Consider the following 18,229-nt stretch of genomic DNA (forward strand, 5'->3'; position numbering starts at 1 on the left):
AGGGATTCAGTTTAATTAAGAGCCATAAAGTTGATTAAAGTATTAGAAGGAAAATGCCTTTGGACAACTATTCTTGAACAAAAATAGTAGTATTTTAACAAAGGAATTGAAGGGTAATCAGTTAACATTCATCTGGGAAATAAAATCTGCCTGCTGTACAGACAGTAATGACCAGTTGATCTCCTTTGTTACCAAGGATAGAAAACAGTCATACATTCAATTTGCAGCAAGAGAATTAAGTTAAATGAGGAAACTGTCCCCACTGTGAGGTCTTCAGTATATACTGAACTGGGTGATGGAGGCATCTCCACCTTCAAGTTTGCTTTTTCAAAATACACATTTGTCCAGTTAAGTGTGGTTTAATTGTTTCATGTCTAAAGGCAGAGCATTGGTTGATTTTTCAATATCCTTTCATGATTTGAATAAAGGAACACAAGAGAAAGTGTTAATCGCTTCAGTTGTGTCCAACTCTTTGAAACCCCATGAACTGTAGTCAGCCAGGCTCCTCTGTCCATAGAATAGTCCAGGCAAGAATACCGGACTGAGTAGCCATTCCCTTCTCCAGGGGATCTTCCTGACCCAGGGATTAAAACCTGGTCTCCTGCACTGCAGGTGGATTCTTTACTGTCTGAGCCACAAGGGAAGTCCCAAAGGAACATTGCCTAAGGACAAATGATATTACTCTTTTGCTACTAAATATCTTTAGCTCAAATTAAGAGCTTTTAATTAAAAGATTAGTCTTATTAGTTCTAATGTAGAACTGGACCATTTTATTTTGAAAAAATTTTTGGAGTATAGTTGATTTACAATGTTGTGTTAGTTTCAGGTATACCGCAATATTTCCTGAGAACCACTGAGCCTAGTTCTTGGTAATAGAATATTCTAGAGTTAACCTCAGTGAAATTTTAATGATAAAACCATGTGTCAACAAATAAGATGTATCTGTTGGTAGATTAGAATGGGAGATACTTTTTAAAAAAGCCCTAAATCACAGTCGAATTTTTAAATAAACAATTTATATGGAAACATCATCACAAAAACAATCTTTCTCCTATTCAAGCACCATGTCCTTGAATAAGTAGCTGTGTCCCTAGAACATATCTTAATGACTTTCTCCTATTTATTTTCCCTAGTTTTGTTTTGGCTTTCCCAATTATTAAGGTAGTTATTTTAATAGCCCAGCTCTTCATTAAGGAAAAACCTTCATATGAAACTTTATTCCTAACTCTCTTCTTTATACCACCATAATAAACAGTTCTACTGGTAAAAATGTTTACATTATTCTTAACTGTAAGTGAACTCTTAAGCAAAATCAATCTCTATGACAGGGCACAATGTCTTGAGGAATTTGGGATAGTTGAACTAGAAGAACCTCCAGTTGTCTTATAATTTACTGTCAAGATAGCTCTGTCTATAGCCTGATAATCAGTTGGCACAAGCCAGTTACGGGACCTAATTGCAGCCCATATCAAGCCAGTGTATTCTTTTTGACAATTCATTTTCCTACAGGTGATACCCCTTCAAACCACCTAAGGTTGCATTTACAACAATAATATAAATCAAATATTAACGGTAGTGGCAGCATTTGTCTTCATACTCTAAGATCACAGTAGTCTCCTGCTTTCACTAGTTCTGAAGTCTCTTTATCCGTTTGTGCTCTGTGAACAATCATAGCTCTGTCTGATACCTGCTTTTCCCAGTCATAGGTGCACATACATGACTTTCATATGTGAAATGAAGAGCCAACATCTTCATTTGTATTTTCTAACAAAATTAAGAGACTGTACAAATTATTTTACTCACATTTAATTGCTAATTTAATCACATTTGGTTTGCAGAATAATCGCTAAATAAATGGGAAGAATTCTAGTTCATTGCAAGGCAAACACCTTGCATTTAGAACATAAGGTTTACTTTCAGCTAACTATATGTGATCATTTTTCTCCCTTCCTTTCATGATTTAGCTATTATAAGTTCTTCCTTTATATATGTAAACCCAGTAGTAAAATGGAGTCAAATATATATGTATACATATAAATACTTATACACATATAAATTCACCAAGGCATTTCAACATAGAAGTCCTCCCTGTAATTATATAAAGGTAACTGCAAACTATACAAACCTAAAATTTCCTCAAAAGATTCCAAACTATTGGTTTAAATTATTTTCAAATACATATATGCTATACAAATTATTATAAAGCATTTTGGAAAGCACTATTTCAAACTCTTTACCTGAATGAACTAAATGTACCTACATGTGTGTGTGTGTGTGTGTGTGTATAGAGAGAGAGAGAGACAGAGGAATGTTATTTCATATATTCTTTTTTCTTGCAGTTTTATTGATATATAATTGACATACAGCACTGTATAAGTTTAAAATGTACAGCATAATAATTTGGCTTATGTGTATCATGAAATGATTACCACAATGTTTTGTGAGCACCCATTATCTCCTATTAAAGATAAAGCAAAAATTTTGTCCTGTGGTTAAGAACTCTTAGGATTTACCTTCTTAACAACCTTCATATATAACATACAGCAATGTTAATTATATCTGTTATGTTGTAGTACATTACATCCCTAGTACTTATCTTTAACAAGAATTTTCTACCTTTTGATCAGTTCATCCAATTAGCCTCTCCCCACCACCCCACCCAGCTAAACAAAGATCTGATCTCTTCTTCTATGAGTTTTTTGGGTTTTTTTGTTTTTGTTTTTGAACTATAATTGACCTATAACACTATATTAGTTCCTGATACACAACATAGTGATTCTTATTTCTGTAGATTTCAAAATGATCACTGTGATAAATCTAGTTACCATTCATATATCCTTAAACTGAACTCTTTTTTTTTTTCCCCCGAAAAATTAGGTGGTTATGCGTTCAGAAGGAAGAGTTCATACACTTACTTTGAGGGATGTAAAGTTAGAAGATGCTGGAGAAGTCCAACTAGTAGCAAAAGATTTCAAAACACAAGCCAAACTCTTTGTGAAAGGTAATAATCGCACAGCTTATTTGTTTAAAAACATGTATAATACAGAGTTTCATAAATAATGCCAACTCTTAACTATCTGTATATGATAAGTACTACCTGGTAGTCAGACAGTAAAGTGTCTGCCTGCAATGTGGAGACTTGGGTTCAGTCCCGAGGAGGAAATGGCAACCCACTCCAGTACTCTTGTCTGGAAAATTCCATGGACGGAGGAGCCTGGGAGGCTACATACAATCCATGGGGTCACAAAGAGTCAGACATGACTGAGTGACTTCACTTCACTTTACTTCACAGATCGCTCAAATCCACCGAATATCAGAAAGGCTAATTTTACTTTTTGGCCTAACAAAATTAGACCAAAATTTAACTTAAAAAAAAAAAAATAGCCAAACTTGGCTAGAATAGGTTTCACTTCCTTTTTCCATCCCACTGTTTTTATTCCATTCAGTAAATAGTTGAAGGAAATCTCATTATCAATGGGTACCCATCACTCTCTTAACCAAGAGTTGGCTATTATTTCCTTGTTGTTTCATATTCTTTGCTTTTCCTCTGTATATAAAAATAATGATGAAACATCATTATTAGAGGAAAACATCCAGGTGGAATCAAAACTTACAAATGAAACTTAAAAACAGAAAAGCCCTCGAGATACAAGAGGAGAATTGAGGAGGTGCTGAAACTCTTGGAGAAGTTTGGCTAATTAGTATGATTCTTTCAGAACCCCCAGTTGAATTCACTAAGCCTCTTGAGGACCAGACGGTCGAAGAGGAAGCCACAGCAGTATTGGAGTGTGAAGTATCCCGAGAAAATGCTAAGGTGAAATGGTTCAAAAACGGGACAGAAATTCTCAAAAGCAAGAAGTATGAGATTGTTGCCGATGGTAGAGTCAGAAAACTTATTATACACGGCTGTACCCCAGAGGATATTAAGACATACACTTGTGATGCTAAGGATTTTAAGACTTCTTGTAACCTGAATGTCGTGCGTAAGTATTCTTCTTACACAGGACTTTTCACTTGTAACTCTTTGATAACAACAACAAAAACCACTTTTTGCATGCCCTTCTTGGCCTAACTGCATTTCTTGGAGACTTACATTATTGGTACTGACATAACATGATCTTTTATGTGTTTAAAAAAAGAACTGTCCTTCTGCTACATCTGGTCTGAGAAGGGCAGAGTGATGATCACTTTTTGCTATGCTTCTCACTGAGTAATGAGCAGATGTGCTCTTTGTCTATGTGGGGTAAGCCTACTGCAGGAATATCCCGATACAGATGACAATTTAAACTTAAAAAGACAAGAAGGGAGTCAGAAAAACAAAAACAAAAAAAGGAAAGGAAATGAAAGCAAGTTCCACTTGGAAGGACAATGAATTCTCGGGTGTGAGAAACCACTAGAAAATGAGCGTGAAAGTTCAGTTTGAAAAGGAGCACCCCAGAGGTCTGCTGTAGTATGATAAAACCCATTCACATAAAGCTGTCTCTGAGAAGAAGAACGGAAAAGAAGATGGAGTGGAGTCTGGATTGAGCCCTATAAGTGAAGAGAACACTAATGGTTTTTACCCTTCTTTCTTTCTCTGGTGGAAAATATAACATCTTTTTTCAAAATGCCACATGCTAGCTCATTTTTTTCATTCATTCATTGGTCGAGCGGTAACTTTTTTAGAGCATCTTTATTTTTGTGTAGTATTTGCTATTTACTCACCTTAAGATATGCGGGCACCCCCCCGACACCCCTACCATGCCTAATCCATCAAGCTTACTTTCTGCACTCTGCAAACTAGGGTAGTCCCTGCCCTAGCATGGAAAACAGATTTATTTTTAAAGAATCAAGCCCATTTTTTAATTCCTTTATGGAATTAGAAAACGATACACTTGCTGTTTGGTTTAGTTGCTTCCCATCTGTTAACAGCTCACAGTGGCTTTGATTGTGCTTCCATGCATCTTAGTCGGTTTCATTCTTTCCACATTGTGGTTGCTCTACTTTCACTTAAGACAGAATAGCTTCTTGGGTCACCTTCTTCTCTGTCCTCTACTTTGTCTCCACTCCAAGAAGGCTCAGCTACAATGAGCATATCTTCAAGCCTATTAGCCAGCACTTGTATCCCAGAATCTCACTGATCAAGAAAGGTCATCTGGGAAGGACTCAACAAGGAGCCCTGGAAAAAGGAAGGACATGTTGGCAGCTCTTCAATCCTATAAATCCACCAACTTAATTCTGGAGATAAATAAAACTATACATATTTGAAAGAATCACCCCCTCCCACTCAAAGCTTGTTGCTTAGTTGCACTAATGAACTTTATGCCTTATATGTGACTTCTTTGAAGCTGACACACACCAAAAAAGCTGAACGTATATGATTTCAATTGCAGACTTATGCCTCTTAGCTATAGACAAGACTGGCCATAGCTCTCCAAGCTGTACTGCAATTGAATTCCTCTAATTTCTCAAAGATTATTCTGCCTGCCTTAAATAAGATAATGATTCTTTGCTACTGGTATTTCCTTTGACAATATCAACTTTCAACTCTGGAGAAGTATCCATGAAGATTTTTCCTTCCAGCTATCATTCAGAAGAACTAAGCTGGTGATAGGAAGAATTAGTTGGGCATATAGTATGCTACATAATTTTATAAAAACTACAGAGATGTGTAAAATGCAAAGTATCACAACTGAAGGGCAGCTCCAAGTGACTTGCAAAGCAGTGGTAGCCTAATATGAAAAAGCCTGCAAAAGACTCACTTTTTCTTCATATGCACTATAGTAATGTCAGAATGAATTTCTAGAAACCTCATTTTGAATTCTGACCTTCTCTTACAGCTCCTCATGTGGAATTCTTAAGACCACTCACTGACCTTCGAGTTAAAGAAAAAGAAATGGCTCGGTTTGAGTGTGAAATTTCCCGAGAAAACGCCAAGGTTTGTGATTGTGCGGTTGCTAACTTGTGTTCTCCAATAAATTTGTTTACTTTTGGTCAGCCAAAATGAGGGGAAAAAAAAGTGAACCAAACCTATCTCTAATCATTTTATTTTTAGATTAATGGTTTTACTCTAGTATGAAAGACATACTTGATTTAATTGTTCTCTTGTTAGTAGTACTCACTTGCTATTACTTGGAAAACGCTGGATTTACAATCAGGGCATTTAGATATAATTAATTTGAACCACAGGAGAGAGATTTTTCTTAAGTTAAAAACAATCAAATATCAGCAATGTCATATCTCTCAACTAAATACTCCTGGTAGCCATTAACTACCATGCTATGCTATGCTATGCCTAGTCACTTCAGTCGTGTCCGACTCTGTGCGACCCCAGAGACGGCAGCCCACCAGGCTCCCCTGTCCCTGGGATTCTCCAGGCAAGAACACTGGAGTGGCTTGCCATTTCCTTCTCCAATACATGAAAGGGAAAAGGGAAAGTGAAGTCGCTCAGTCGTGTCTGACTCCTAGTGACCCCATGGACTACAGCCTACCAGGCTCCTCCATCCATGGGATTTTCCAGGCAAGAGCACTGGAGTGGGGTGCCATTGCCTTCTCCGTTAACTACCATAGGAGAGTCAACTTTAAGTCTCAGTTTACACATCTGGAAAACAAAGGAGTTGGTCTGCATGAAATCCAAAGCCCTCTATGACTCCACACTTATATGATCCCATTATTTTTAATACCTGATAGTAGTATCACAGCTGTTCACATAATTGTGAAGTTTGTTCTTGTTTTTGGGGGTTTGGTTATATTTATCACTTTAGCTCTTCTTAATAATATAAAGTCTTACTGACTGCTTTTAGAAGAGCTTAGGATCATAGTTCCTCTCAAGGACATACATGTGAAGGAATAAGAAAACTGATAAAGGTATTTGTTTATCTTAAATAAAGGTTCAGTGGTTTAAAGATGGTGCTGAAATTAAAAAGGGCAAAAAATATGACATCATATCTAAGGGAGCAGTCCGCATTCTTGTTATCAACAAATGTCTACTGGATGATGAAGCAGAATATTCCTGTGAAGTACGGACAGCAAGAACTTCTGGCATGCTGACAGTTCTGGGTAAGACTGAAGTCTTTCTCTGCAGAAGTATATGTGTTGGGGAAAAAAAAAACTCTCCAGTTTAATTCATTTTTTAAAAAATTCTTCTTGCAGAAGAAGAAGCTGTCTTTACAAAAAATCTTGCCAACATTGAGGTTAGTGAAACAGACACTGTAAAACTGGTTTGTGAGGTCTCCAAGCCTGGAGCAGAAGTGACTTGGTACAAAGGGGATGAAGAGATCATTGAAACAGGAAGATACGAAATACTTACTGACGGACGAAAGAGAATCCTGATCATTCAGAATGCTCATCTGGAAGATGCTGGCAACTACAACTGCCGACTCCCAAGTTCTCGAACTGATGGCAAAGTCAAAGTTCATGGTAAGAAAATTACAATGAATGCTATTTTAAGAAAATCATGCTTGTTGCATTTAAGGTAGAAATGCTAAAGTTTTCAATATCTTGCAACTTTTTCTTTCCAGAACTTGCCGCTGAATTTATCTCAAAGCCTCAAAACCTTGAAATACTTGAAGGAGAAAAGGCTGAATTTGTCTGCTCTATATCAAAGGAAAACTTTGAAGTCCAGTGGAAGAGAGATGATAAGACTCTTGAATCTGGAGATAAATATGATGTCATTGCTGACGGCAAAAAGAGGGTTCTAGTTGTGAAAGACGCCACATTACAAGATATGGGCACTTATGTAGTCATGGTTGGGGCTGCCAGAGCAGCAGCTCACTTGACTGTAATTGGTAAGTGCGTTTGTGCGTCTTGAATTTACTTACATTTGCATCTACCACTTTGGTCCTTCATACTATAAAGTCTTGCTGATTGCTTTCAGAAAAACTCAGGATTATAGTTCCTCTGAAGGACACCCGTGTGAAGGAACAACAAGAAGTCGTCTTTAACTGTGAAGTCAACACCGAAGGTGCCAAAGCCAAATGGTTCAGAAATGATGAAGCCATATTTGATAGTTCGAAATACATTATTCTCCAAAAAGACCTGGTCTACACCCTCAGAATTAGAAACGCGCGATTAGATGATCAAGCCAACTATAGTGTGTCTCTGACCAATCACAGAGGTGAAAATGTTAAGAGTGCAGCCAATCTAATAGTAGAAGGTGAGTCACTTATTTGACATTAGAGATTTTAAAAATCAGTTTCTGTTATGAGAACAACTAAAATCCACATTCTTCTTCTCCTTTCCAACAGAGGAAGATCTTAGGATCATTGAGCCTCTTAAAGATATTGAAACAATGGAGAAGAAATCTGTCACATTCTGGTGTAAGGTGAACCGGCTCAACGTCACACTGAAATGGACCAAAAATGGAGAAGAAGTGGCTTTTGACAACCGTGTCTTATATAGAATTGACAAATATAAGCACTCTCTAATAATTAAAGATTGTGGCTTCCCAGATGAGGGTGAATACGTTGTCACTGCAGGACAAGATAAATCTGTTGCTGAGCTTCTCATCATAGAAGCCCCTACAGAATTTGTGGAACACCTTGAAGACCAGACAGTCACTGAGTTTGACGATGCCATCTTCTCCTGCCAGCTCTCCAGAGAGAAAGCAAATGTAAAATGGTACAGAAATGGGAGAGAAATTAAAGAAGGCAAAAAGTATGTGAGAACATCTCAATCTCTTCTTAGCTATATACACATATACATGTTTGGCAATATAGTGGTCCTTATGAAAGCTAACCAATAATTCAATCTCTTCTTTTAGATACAAATTTGAAAAAGATGGCAGTATACATAGACTCATTATAAAAGACTGCAGGCTGGATGATGAATGTGAATATGCTTGTGGAGTAGAAGACAGGAAGTCTCGAGCTAGACTTTTTGTGGAAGGTACATATTAAATGAAAGGACGATTTTTAATATTAGCACCAGTCTTCAAATGTTGTTAATCCCAATACAAACATGTTTGTATTTATTTCACATTTCCTTTTCAGAAATCCCTGTTGAGATCATCAGACCTCCCCAAGACATCCTTGAAGCCCCTGGTGCTGATGTTGTCTTCTTAGCTGAGCTCAACAAAGATAAGGTGGAAGTCCAGTGGCTCAAAAACAACATGATTATCGTCCAGGGTGACAAACACCAGATGATGAGCGAAGGAAAGATACACAGGCTACAGATTTGCGACATCAAGCCCCGTGACCAGGGCGAATACAGGTTTATTGCCAAAGACAAAGAAGCCAGAGCTAAGCTTGAACTGGCAGGTAAGTCCCTTTCTTTTATCTTCAGATCACCTTCTAATACTACAGATACTGCGCTGGTTTCAGACTTCAGAGTTAATGAGAAAATGTTTGTGAGACCCTTTTCTTCCTACTAAGCCCTGTCCATATGTTAACTATTCTGATTCCTCTTACCACCAAGACCCTTGCTCTTTACTTGCCAAAACCCAGCACAGTTCCTGGCATGTGGCAGCTGTTCATTAACTCCTAGAATTAACCTATTGCCGTGTGAGTCTCCCCAGCAAACCCAGGCCTAGAGCCAGCCCTATTCTTTTCTACTTTCCAAGTCCCTGTGGGGCCCCTTAGGTCTGTTCTTATTCTGACCCAGGCTTCTAAGACATCCCTATAGGCTGACATTTTGAAAAAGCCATTAATACACCTCTTGTACATAACAACAAGTTTGTCTGATTTATCTTGAAGTAAGTATGAGGTGCCTACTCTATATAAAACAAAAAGCATGTTTTATGTACTATATTTAGGCCTGTTATTATTAACAGCAAAGAATGGAGATTTTATGGTTTCATATCATCCTTAATCCTCTGTTCTTCAGAGTCTGATAATTTGTCAAGTAAGCTGTTGAGAACGCAAAGTCAGCTAGTGCTCTCTCCACTGTGAAGTTACTGTGATAGGCTTCCAAGGTTATGTAACTAGTATTTGCTGATGAATGCATAGTAAAACAGCTAGGGCATCTCTGGGCTACAATAAAGCACCTCAAAACATTCACATGTGATTTTTCTCACTAGCTGCACCTAAAATCAAGACAGCTGACCAAGACCTGGTGGTTGATGTTGGCCAGCCTCTGACGATGGTGGTGCCCTACGATGCCTACCCCAAAGCAGAAGCTGAGTGGTTTAAAGAAAATGAACCCCTCTCTTCAAAAACAGTTGATACCACAGCTGAACAAACTTCCTTCAGGATTTTAAAAGCCAAGAAAGAAGACAAAGGAAGGTATAAAGTTGTGCTTCAGAACAAACATGGAAAAGCAGAAGGATTCATCAATTTAAAAGTTATTGGTAAGCCCTTGAGTCACTTGGACTTTACTGGCAACGCACAACTAAAAATGTGATAATACACTAAAAAAAAATTGTATATGTGAATTTCAGATGTTCCTGGGCCAGTACGTAACTTAGAAGTGACAGAGACATTTGATGGTGAAGTGAGCCTCGCTTGGGAAGAACCACTAACTGATGGTGGAAGCAAAATCATAGGTTATGTTGTTGAAAGACGTGACGTCAAGAGAAAGACGTGGGTTCTGGCCACTGACCGTGCAGACAGCTGTGAGTTCACTGTCACTGGTCTACAGAAAGGAGGAGTTGAGTACCTGTTCCGTGTGAGTGCAAGGAACAGAGTTGGCACCGGTGAACCAGTGGAAACTGACAGTCCTGTAGAAGCGAGGAGTAAATATGGTAAGAAGACTTTTTTAAGTCGATTAAAAAGTAGCTTATCCCTACTTTTATCCCTGAGATAACTGAAAGCCCATGTTTTCTTCTGTGATGAAATGCAGATGTTCCAGGCCCTCCTCTGAATGTAACGATCACTGATGTAAACAGATTTGGTGTCTCTCTGACATGGGAGCCACCCGAGTATGATGGAGGTGCTGAGATCACAAACTACGTCATTGAATTAAGGGACAAGACTTCTATCAGGTGGGAAACTGCCATGACAGTGAGAGCCGAAGACCTGTCCGCAACTGTCACTGATGTGGTGGAAGGACAAGAGTATAGCTTCCGGGTCAGGGCCCAAAACCGAATTGGAGTTGGAAAACCAAGTGCAGCAACACCTTTCATCAAAGTTGCTGATCCAATTGGTAAGTTCATCAAAAAAGGAGAAATAAGTACTCCACTAAATCAAGAAACTAAGCCTATCAATTAAAATAAATCGAAGTTAATGCAAAGCACATCAGAGAAATTTGAACAAAATTGTAGAAATGCAGACTATGCCTGCTTTTATCCAGTGACTACGGGGATGATCGAAATGATGACTGCATTGTCTTAATAAATCTGTCACTGAACTAAATGGTGGGTTTCCCAGGTGGCACTAGTGGTAAAAGAATTAAATGGCATACTCCAATTCTTGCTTCCAATCCAGAGAGACCAAGTCCTCCTGTGAACCTAAATGCCTCAGATCAGACTCAGTCCTCAGTTCAGCTCACATGGGAACCTCCTCTGAAAGATGGAGGAGGCCCAATTTTGGGCTATATAATTGAACGATGTGAAGAAGGAAAAGACAATTGGATTCGTTGCAATAAGAAACTTGTCCCTGCACTGACTTACAAGGTAGGGCATGTGTATCTAACATAAATAGTATATGATTGTGGACTTAAATGTGTATATATATATATTTTTTACAAATATTGATTCCTAATTTTAGGTTACTGGATTACAAAAAGGAAATAAGTATTTATATCGCGTATCTGCAGAAAATGAAGCTGGTGTTTCAGATCCATCTGAAATTCTTGGTCCTCTAACTGCTGATGATGCTGATGGTAAGTGGATATTTCCTTGTTAGATTTGGGAACACCATGTAGCTTCTTTGGGGGTATTGGGATTTAAATATAGTATTGGAAAGTCATTAATTTTTCTCTTTGGTAGCTGAACCAACAATGGATTTGAGTGCATTTAAAGATGGTCTGGAAGTTATTGTGCCAAATCCCATCAAGATCCTGGTTCCAAGTACAGGATATCCAAGGCCTACTGCTACCTGGTCTTTTGGAGATAAAGTACTAGAAGCAGGGGACCGGGTGAAAATGAAAACCCTGTCTGCCTACGCCGAGCTTGTCATTTCTCCGAGTGAACGTCCAGACAAGGGCATTTATACGCTGAAGTTAGAAAATCGTGCAAAGGCAATTTCTGGGGAGATTGATGTCAATGTAATTGGTAAGGAACTAACCTTTTATCATACAAGGTGATTTGACAGTACTAACAATATTGGTTCAAGCTATTAATGATTCTGACTGAATTTTTTTTCAGCTCGCCCAAGTGCACCCAGAGAACTGAAATTTGGTGATATAACCAAGGACTCAGTACATTTGACTTGGGAACCACCAGAAGATGATGGAGGAAGTCCATTAACTGGATATGTTATTGAAAAGCGTGAAGTCAGCCGGAAAACATGGACTAAAGTGAGTTTTGAGCAGCAATGCACCAACTCCAGAAAAGAGAATGGGGGAAATCCTGAGATGCCTTGCAAAGTTAAATGTTTTTACCTTTACACTGCTGAAAAAGTACCTCAATCTTTTTTAAAATGTGTTGATGCTAATGCTTCCTGAGGTAGTTCAACCAAGGTATGGTGTAATTGCCTCATTCTATGAGCTTTACCAGATCTTCAACTAGGTTTGTTAAAAAAAAAAATAAAGCAAAACCTACTTATTTACTTAGTACCAGATTAGTATCCAGTATGACCTTTTAAAAGGGCTATAAGCCATTCTAAGGACACTAAGTACTAAATTAACTCTCTGGCTGTCATACCTCTCACTCCACTAGATAACCTTAGTTGGCCTAATCTGCCCTTTTCTCTCCCCAGTTTATACCATTACTTTCCTTTAACCTTGATTTATCATACTTCTACTGGCCAAGCTGGTAGAAAGAATCAACACCTTATTTGCCAGCTTTTTAATACATATAAATTATGAAACAATTCCACCTTATATTAAGGGTCAGAAATTATTTTGTATCTTTCTTTGCAACTTTTTCCTTAATATGAAATTAACACAGTCATCCTTAGCATTCAAAACTCTGCTCGTGAAAAAACCTTTTGACTTGGGCAGAGTTTTTGGAAAACAACTAATTAATTGTATTGCTTTGTCCCAGGTTATAGACTCTGTGACTGACCTAGAATTCACAGTTCCTGATCTTCTTCAAGGAAAAGAATATTTATTTAAAGTTTGTGCTTGTAACAAGTGTGGCCCCGGAGAACCCGCATATGTTGATGAACCTGTAAATATGTCAGTTCCTGCAAGTGAGTACATCCTTGATAATTTCTTACCTAACCTCTTGTTACCTGTTTTTGTTATTTTTTACTTATTTATTTTTTGGCCACACTTGTGTGGCTTATGGGATTGAACCTAGGTTATAGCAGTAAAAATGTGGAGTCCTAACCCCTGGACCACCAGGGAATTCACACCTGTTTTTGCTTTAGACCTGGAGTTGAAGCTATGAGGGAAAGACACAGGTTGGCAACATAGAGATTTCACAGATGGTCTATCTAAGACTGACCCTATCTCTTTAAAATGCTATAGCGGTACCTGACCCACCAGAGAATGTTAAGTGGAGAGATCGAACAGCCAAGAGCATCTTCCTAACATGGGATCCACCTAAACATGATGGTGGTTCACGCATCAAAGGATATATAGTTGAAAAATGTCCACGTGGTTCTGATCGATGGGTCGCCTGTGGAGAACCAGTGGCAGAAACAAAGTAAGTTTTTAAATTATTTGACATAAGAGTAAATATTTACTCTTACTACATGAGCTTTATTTTGGAAAGTCTAAATGTTAAGTTTAGAACTTCTTTGGTGTACCTAATTTTTTAAAAGTGCTGCTGAACTTACCCTTTAATCAAGATTTTTATTAATGAAAATACTGACGCAATCCAAAATTAAAGGATAGTATTATACCAGGGGTATTAATTTTGGAAATATTATGAATACTACATAATGGGACAGATGAAATGCCTTAAAGTAAAATATCCTCCTTTGTTTCCTGACAGAATGGAAGTGACAGGTCTTGAGGAAGGCCAGTGGTATGCCTACCGTGTGAAGGCCTTGAACAGGCTAGGAGCCAGCAAGCCAAGCAAACCCACAGAAGAAATCCAGGCTATAGACACACAGGGTACTCACTTTAGGTTTTTGCTTTGTTAGTCAAGACTTCTGACTTTAACTCCACCTGAACTTGCTAACATCTTAAATAATCTTTTCCAATTTAGAGGCTCCAGAAATTTTCCTGGATGTGAAGCTCCTTGCAGGTATCACTGTAAAAGCAGGAACTAAGATTGAACTTCCTGCCACTGTAACCGGCAAACCTGAACCTAAAATAACCTGGACAAAGGCTGACATGCTTCTGAAACAGGACAAAAGAATCACCATTGAAAACATTCCTAAAAAATCCACAGTGACGATCATGGATAGTAAGAGAAGTGACACCGGCACGTACATCATCGAGGCTGTGAACGTCTGTGGCCGGGCCACCGCCGTGGTAGAAGTGAATGTCCTAGGTGAGGGAGGTGCTCGTTTTAAAAATGAGCAAACTCATTCTAGCTACTTTTGAAAATAAAACATGATTTAAAAATGTGGTTTTTTCTGAGTGTGTAATGCCATCCACAGATAAACCCGGACCCCCAGCTGCTTTTGACATCACAGACGTAACCAACGAGTCGTGTCTTCTCACATGGAACCCACCACGTGATGATGGTGGATCTAAAATCACAAATTATGTTGTGGAGAGAAGAGCCACTGACAGTGATATGTGGCACAAGCTCTCATCAACTGTCAAGGATACCAAGTTCAAGGCAACCAAGTTAACACCCAATAAAGAATACATCTTTAGAGTTGCTGCAGAAAACATGTACGGTGTTGGTGAGCCAGTCCAGGCCACTCCAATAACAGCCAAGTTTCAGTTTGGTAAGTTTCTCATTAACCAGTTAGTTTAAAGGGGAAAAAAAAAAGGATACTTATGTTAAATGTATATTTAGTGGTCATATTTGTATAAAGGCTATATAACCCATACGATTATCCTGTCTGTAGATCCGCCTGGACCTCCAACTCGCCTAGAACCTTCTGACATCACTAAAGATGCAGTGACCCTCACGTGGTGTGAGCCAGATGACGATGGTGGCAGCCCCATCACAGGATACTGGGTTGAACGATTAGATCCTGAAAGTGATAAATGGGTTAGATGCAATAAGATGCCGATAAAGGACACAACATACAGGTATGCCCAAGCTCTCCATCACAGTGTTAAAACAGCAGTGTATACAAATTTGCACTCTTTAGCATTCCTTTTGAATATATCTGATTATACATCACTATAAAAATTTTAATTATTTTTACTTATCTTTTCTGTTACCACATAATTTCAAAAAAGACATAAATTCCATTGAAGGACACACTTCATAATTTCTTACCATAAAATATCAACTTTATCGAAGTTCCAAAGTGTTTGGTCCTCCAGTATATTAATGATTATTATTATAGATATTATAATTAGATTGGTACATGTGACCAAATCTTGTGTGTGTGACCATGAAAAGGCAATTTTTAATTTATATTGAAATATTTTCATTTAAATTGCCAAACCAATTTTTAAATAAATTACCTTCTTCTACGTGAAATAAATAGAATTTTCTGCTTTTCATCATGGTATTCAACTCATACTTTGTTCCTAATTCAGAGTGAAAGGTCTCACAAATAAGAAAAAATACCGATTCCGTGTGCTGGCTGAAAATCTTGCTGGACCTGGAAAACCAAGCAAATCAACTGAGCCAATCTTAATAAAGGATGCCATAGGTATGATTCATTTATTTTCTGTGATTGTTTTGAAGCTTATATTAATTCCTTTGACAAACCTAAATAATGATTTCATTTCACTGGCTTGCAGACCCTCCATGGCCCCCTGGAAAACCAGTTGTGAAAGATGTAGGCAGAACATCATTGATGCTGAACTGGACAAAGCCAGAACATGATGGAGGGGCAAAGATAGATTCTTATGTCATTGAAATGCTAAAGACTGGCACGGAGGACTGGGTCCGAGTGGCTGAAGGGGTTCCCACCACCCAGCATTTGCTCCCAGGTCTCATGGAAGGGCAGGAATACTCATTTCGAGTTAGAGCCGTGAACAAGGCCGGGGAAAGTGAGCCCAGTGAGCCCAGCGACCCTGTGCTGTGCCGGGAGAAGCTCTGTAAGTCACTTTTGATTGTTTCATCTTTGCTATCTGGGTTCTTAGTGACCACTAGAAAATTTAGTGAAGACTGAATATTGGACAATAAGAAACGGACTATTTTTTTTCCTTCAGATCCCCCATCACCACCTCGCTGGCTTGAAGTGATCAATATTACAAAAAATACAGCAGACCTGAAGTGGACAGTTCCTGAGAAAGACGGCGGGTCGCCCATCACCAACTACATCGTGGAAAAGAGAGATGTGCGACGGAAAGGCTGGCAGACAGTGGACACGACCGTAAAGGACACCAAGTGCACAGTGACCCCGCTGACGGAGGGCTCCTTGTACGTGTTCCGAGTTGCTGCAGAAAACGCCATAGGCCAAAGTGACTACTGTGAAGTTGAGGACTCTGTCCTGGCCAAAGACACCTTCAGTATGCTCTCTAACTTCATTTTTTGTGACACCGTTTTATAGTAGATTGTCACTTTTCTCTCTGGTGTTTCTAACCAACGAAAATGTTGCTTTCAGCCACGCCTGGACCACCCTATGCTCTGGCAGTGGTTGATGTGACGAAACGACACATTGACCTGAAGTGGGAACCACCTAAAAATGATGGTGGAAGACCGATACAGAGGTAGGACCTTAATTAACTCATAAAGAAGAAATTACATCTGGCTGAAAATTCTTTATTAGTGTTAACAAAATGCTTGTTGTTTCAATAGATATGTCATTGAGAAGAAAGAAAAATTAGGTACCCGTTGGGTGAAAGCTGGAAAGACCTCAGGACCTGACTGTCACTTTAGAGTAACTGATGTCATTGAAGGAACAGAGGTCCAGTTTCAGGTTCGGGCAGAGAATGAGGCTGGAGTTGGTCACCCTAGTGAACCAACAGAAATCCTGAAAATTGAAGATCCAACAAGTAAGTAGTGCTGATGTTACAAAGGATATTGTCCAGAGTCTGATGATGAGATTATGGATGCAAACATTTCACTGTCTTTTAAGGTCCTCCTTCACCTCCTCTTGACCTGCATGTTACTGATGCTGGGAGAAAGCACATTGCCATTGCTTGGAAACCTCCAGAGAAAAATGGTGGAAGTCCTATTATAGGATACCATGTTGAAATGTGTCCAGTAGGCACTGAGAAATGGATGCGAGTTAATTCTCGCCCAATAAAAGACTTGAAATTCAAGGTTGAAGAAGGCGTTGTGCCCGACAAGGAGTACGTGCTGAGGGTCAGAGCTGTCAATGCTGTTGGAGTCAGTGAGCCGTCTGAAATCTCTGAAAACGTGGTTGCCAAAGACCCAGACTGTAAGAACACAGTTTCTTTTTACAATTAATAAAGCATACTTTACTCCTGCATTGCATTTTGACATACAATTTTTTCCCCCTTTTGGATTACAGGCAAGCCAACAATTGATCTGGAGACTCACGACATTGTTGTCATTGAAGGTGAAAAGTTAAGCATTCCTGTTCCCTTCAGAGCTGTCCCAGTTCCAACTGTTAGTTGGCATAAAGATGGCAAAGAAGTGAAAGCAAGTGACAGATTAACCATGAAGAACGATCACATCTCTGCACACCTTGAAGTTCCCAAGAGTGTCCGTGCCGATGCTGGCATTTACACCATTACCCTAGAGAATAAGCTTGGCTCAGCAACCGCCTCAATCAATGTCAAAGTCATAGGTAATCATTCTTTGATGAAATACCAGGCATGCTTTATGTGTTGGGAAGATTGGTTAACTCTGCAGTGCTAGTAGAAATAGTTGACTATTTGTAAACTAAATGTCCTTTCAGATTATTTCTTACCATATGAGAAGCAAAGCAATTCTAAAATGAAATTGCTAAACTCTGATTGCATTTGTTTACTTCTGTTGTAATTATTTGCATATGAAATAGCAATTTGAATAAGAGATATACCCAAAGAATGTTTAAATAACCAATATTCATTTATTAATTGTATTTTCAAGTTTTCATAGTGTTCTCAACCAGGGGTGGTGACATTTTCTGCCCCTTCCCCCACTCTTGGTGGTGAATCATGTTTGGAAATTTGGGAGGCCACTTTTGCTTGGAACAAAACTAAGAGGGAGCTACTGACACTTAATAGTTCA

The 18,229-nt window shown here is 38.7% G+C and overlaps 1 protein-coding gene across 50 annotated transcripts in view; it reads left to right on the top strand.

The window, feature by feature from the left end:
• Window positions 1–18,229, top strand: part of TTN (titin) — a 276,641-nt gene that overhangs the window by 173,158 nt on the left and 85,254 nt on the right. For all 50 annotated transcript variants that reach the window (XM_045163719.1, XM_045163748.1, XM_045163734.1 and 47 more), the window contains 30 exons: window positions 2,878–3,001; window positions 3,717–3,983; window positions 5,820–5,917; window positions 6,870–7,038; window positions 7,132–7,398; window positions 7,500–7,766; window positions 7,856–8,134; window positions 8,226–8,634; window positions 8,741–8,865; window positions 8,970–9,236; window positions 9,995–10,264; window positions 10,355–10,657; window positions 10,756–11,058; window positions 11,340–11,527; window positions 11,622–11,736; window positions 11,843–12,127; window positions 12,221–12,372; window positions 13,061–13,208; window positions 13,489–13,666; window positions 13,958–14,079; window positions 14,174–14,461; window positions 14,571–14,867; window positions 14,991–15,177; window positions 15,637–15,752; window positions 15,844–16,143; window positions 16,258–16,557; window positions 16,653–16,758; window positions 16,847–17,043; window positions 17,127–17,432; window positions 17,526–17,804. In XM_045163719.1, coding sequence (XP_045019654.1) covers window positions 2,878–3,001; window positions 3,717–3,983; window positions 5,820–5,917; window positions 6,870–7,038; window positions 7,132–7,398; window positions 7,500–7,766; window positions 7,856–8,134; window positions 8,226–8,634; window positions 8,741–8,865; window positions 8,970–9,236; window positions 9,995–10,264; window positions 10,355–10,657; window positions 10,756–11,058; window positions 11,340–11,527; window positions 11,622–11,736; window positions 11,843–12,127; window positions 12,221–12,372; window positions 13,061–13,208; window positions 13,489–13,666; window positions 13,958–14,079; window positions 14,174–14,461; window positions 14,571–14,867; window positions 14,991–15,177; window positions 15,637–15,752; window positions 15,844–16,143; window positions 16,258–16,557; window positions 16,653–16,758; window positions 16,847–17,043; window positions 17,127–17,432; window positions 17,526–17,804 — 6,712 coding nt within the window. The remainder of the gene's footprint in view (window positions 1–2,877; window positions 3,002–3,716; window positions 3,984–5,819; window positions 5,918–6,869; window positions 7,039–7,131; window positions 7,399–7,499; window positions 7,767–7,855; window positions 8,135–8,225; window positions 8,635–8,740; window positions 8,866–8,969; window positions 9,237–9,994; window positions 10,265–10,354; window positions 10,658–10,755; window positions 11,059–11,339; window positions 11,528–11,621; window positions 11,737–11,842; window positions 12,128–12,220; window positions 12,373–13,060; window positions 13,209–13,488; window positions 13,667–13,957; window positions 14,080–14,173; window positions 14,462–14,570; window positions 14,868–14,990; window positions 15,178–15,636; window positions 15,753–15,843; window positions 16,144–16,257; window positions 16,558–16,652; window positions 16,759–16,846; window positions 17,044–17,126; window positions 17,433–17,525; window positions 17,805–18,229) is intronic.

Source organism: Bubalus bubalis, chromosome 2, assembly GCF_019923935.1.
Source record: "Bubalus bubalis isolate 160015118507 breed Murrah chromosome 2, NDDB_SH_1, whole genome shotgun sequence".
Classification (NCBI taxonomy): Eukaryota; Metazoa; Chordata; class Mammalia; order Artiodactyla; family Bovidae; genus Bubalus; species Bubalus bubalis.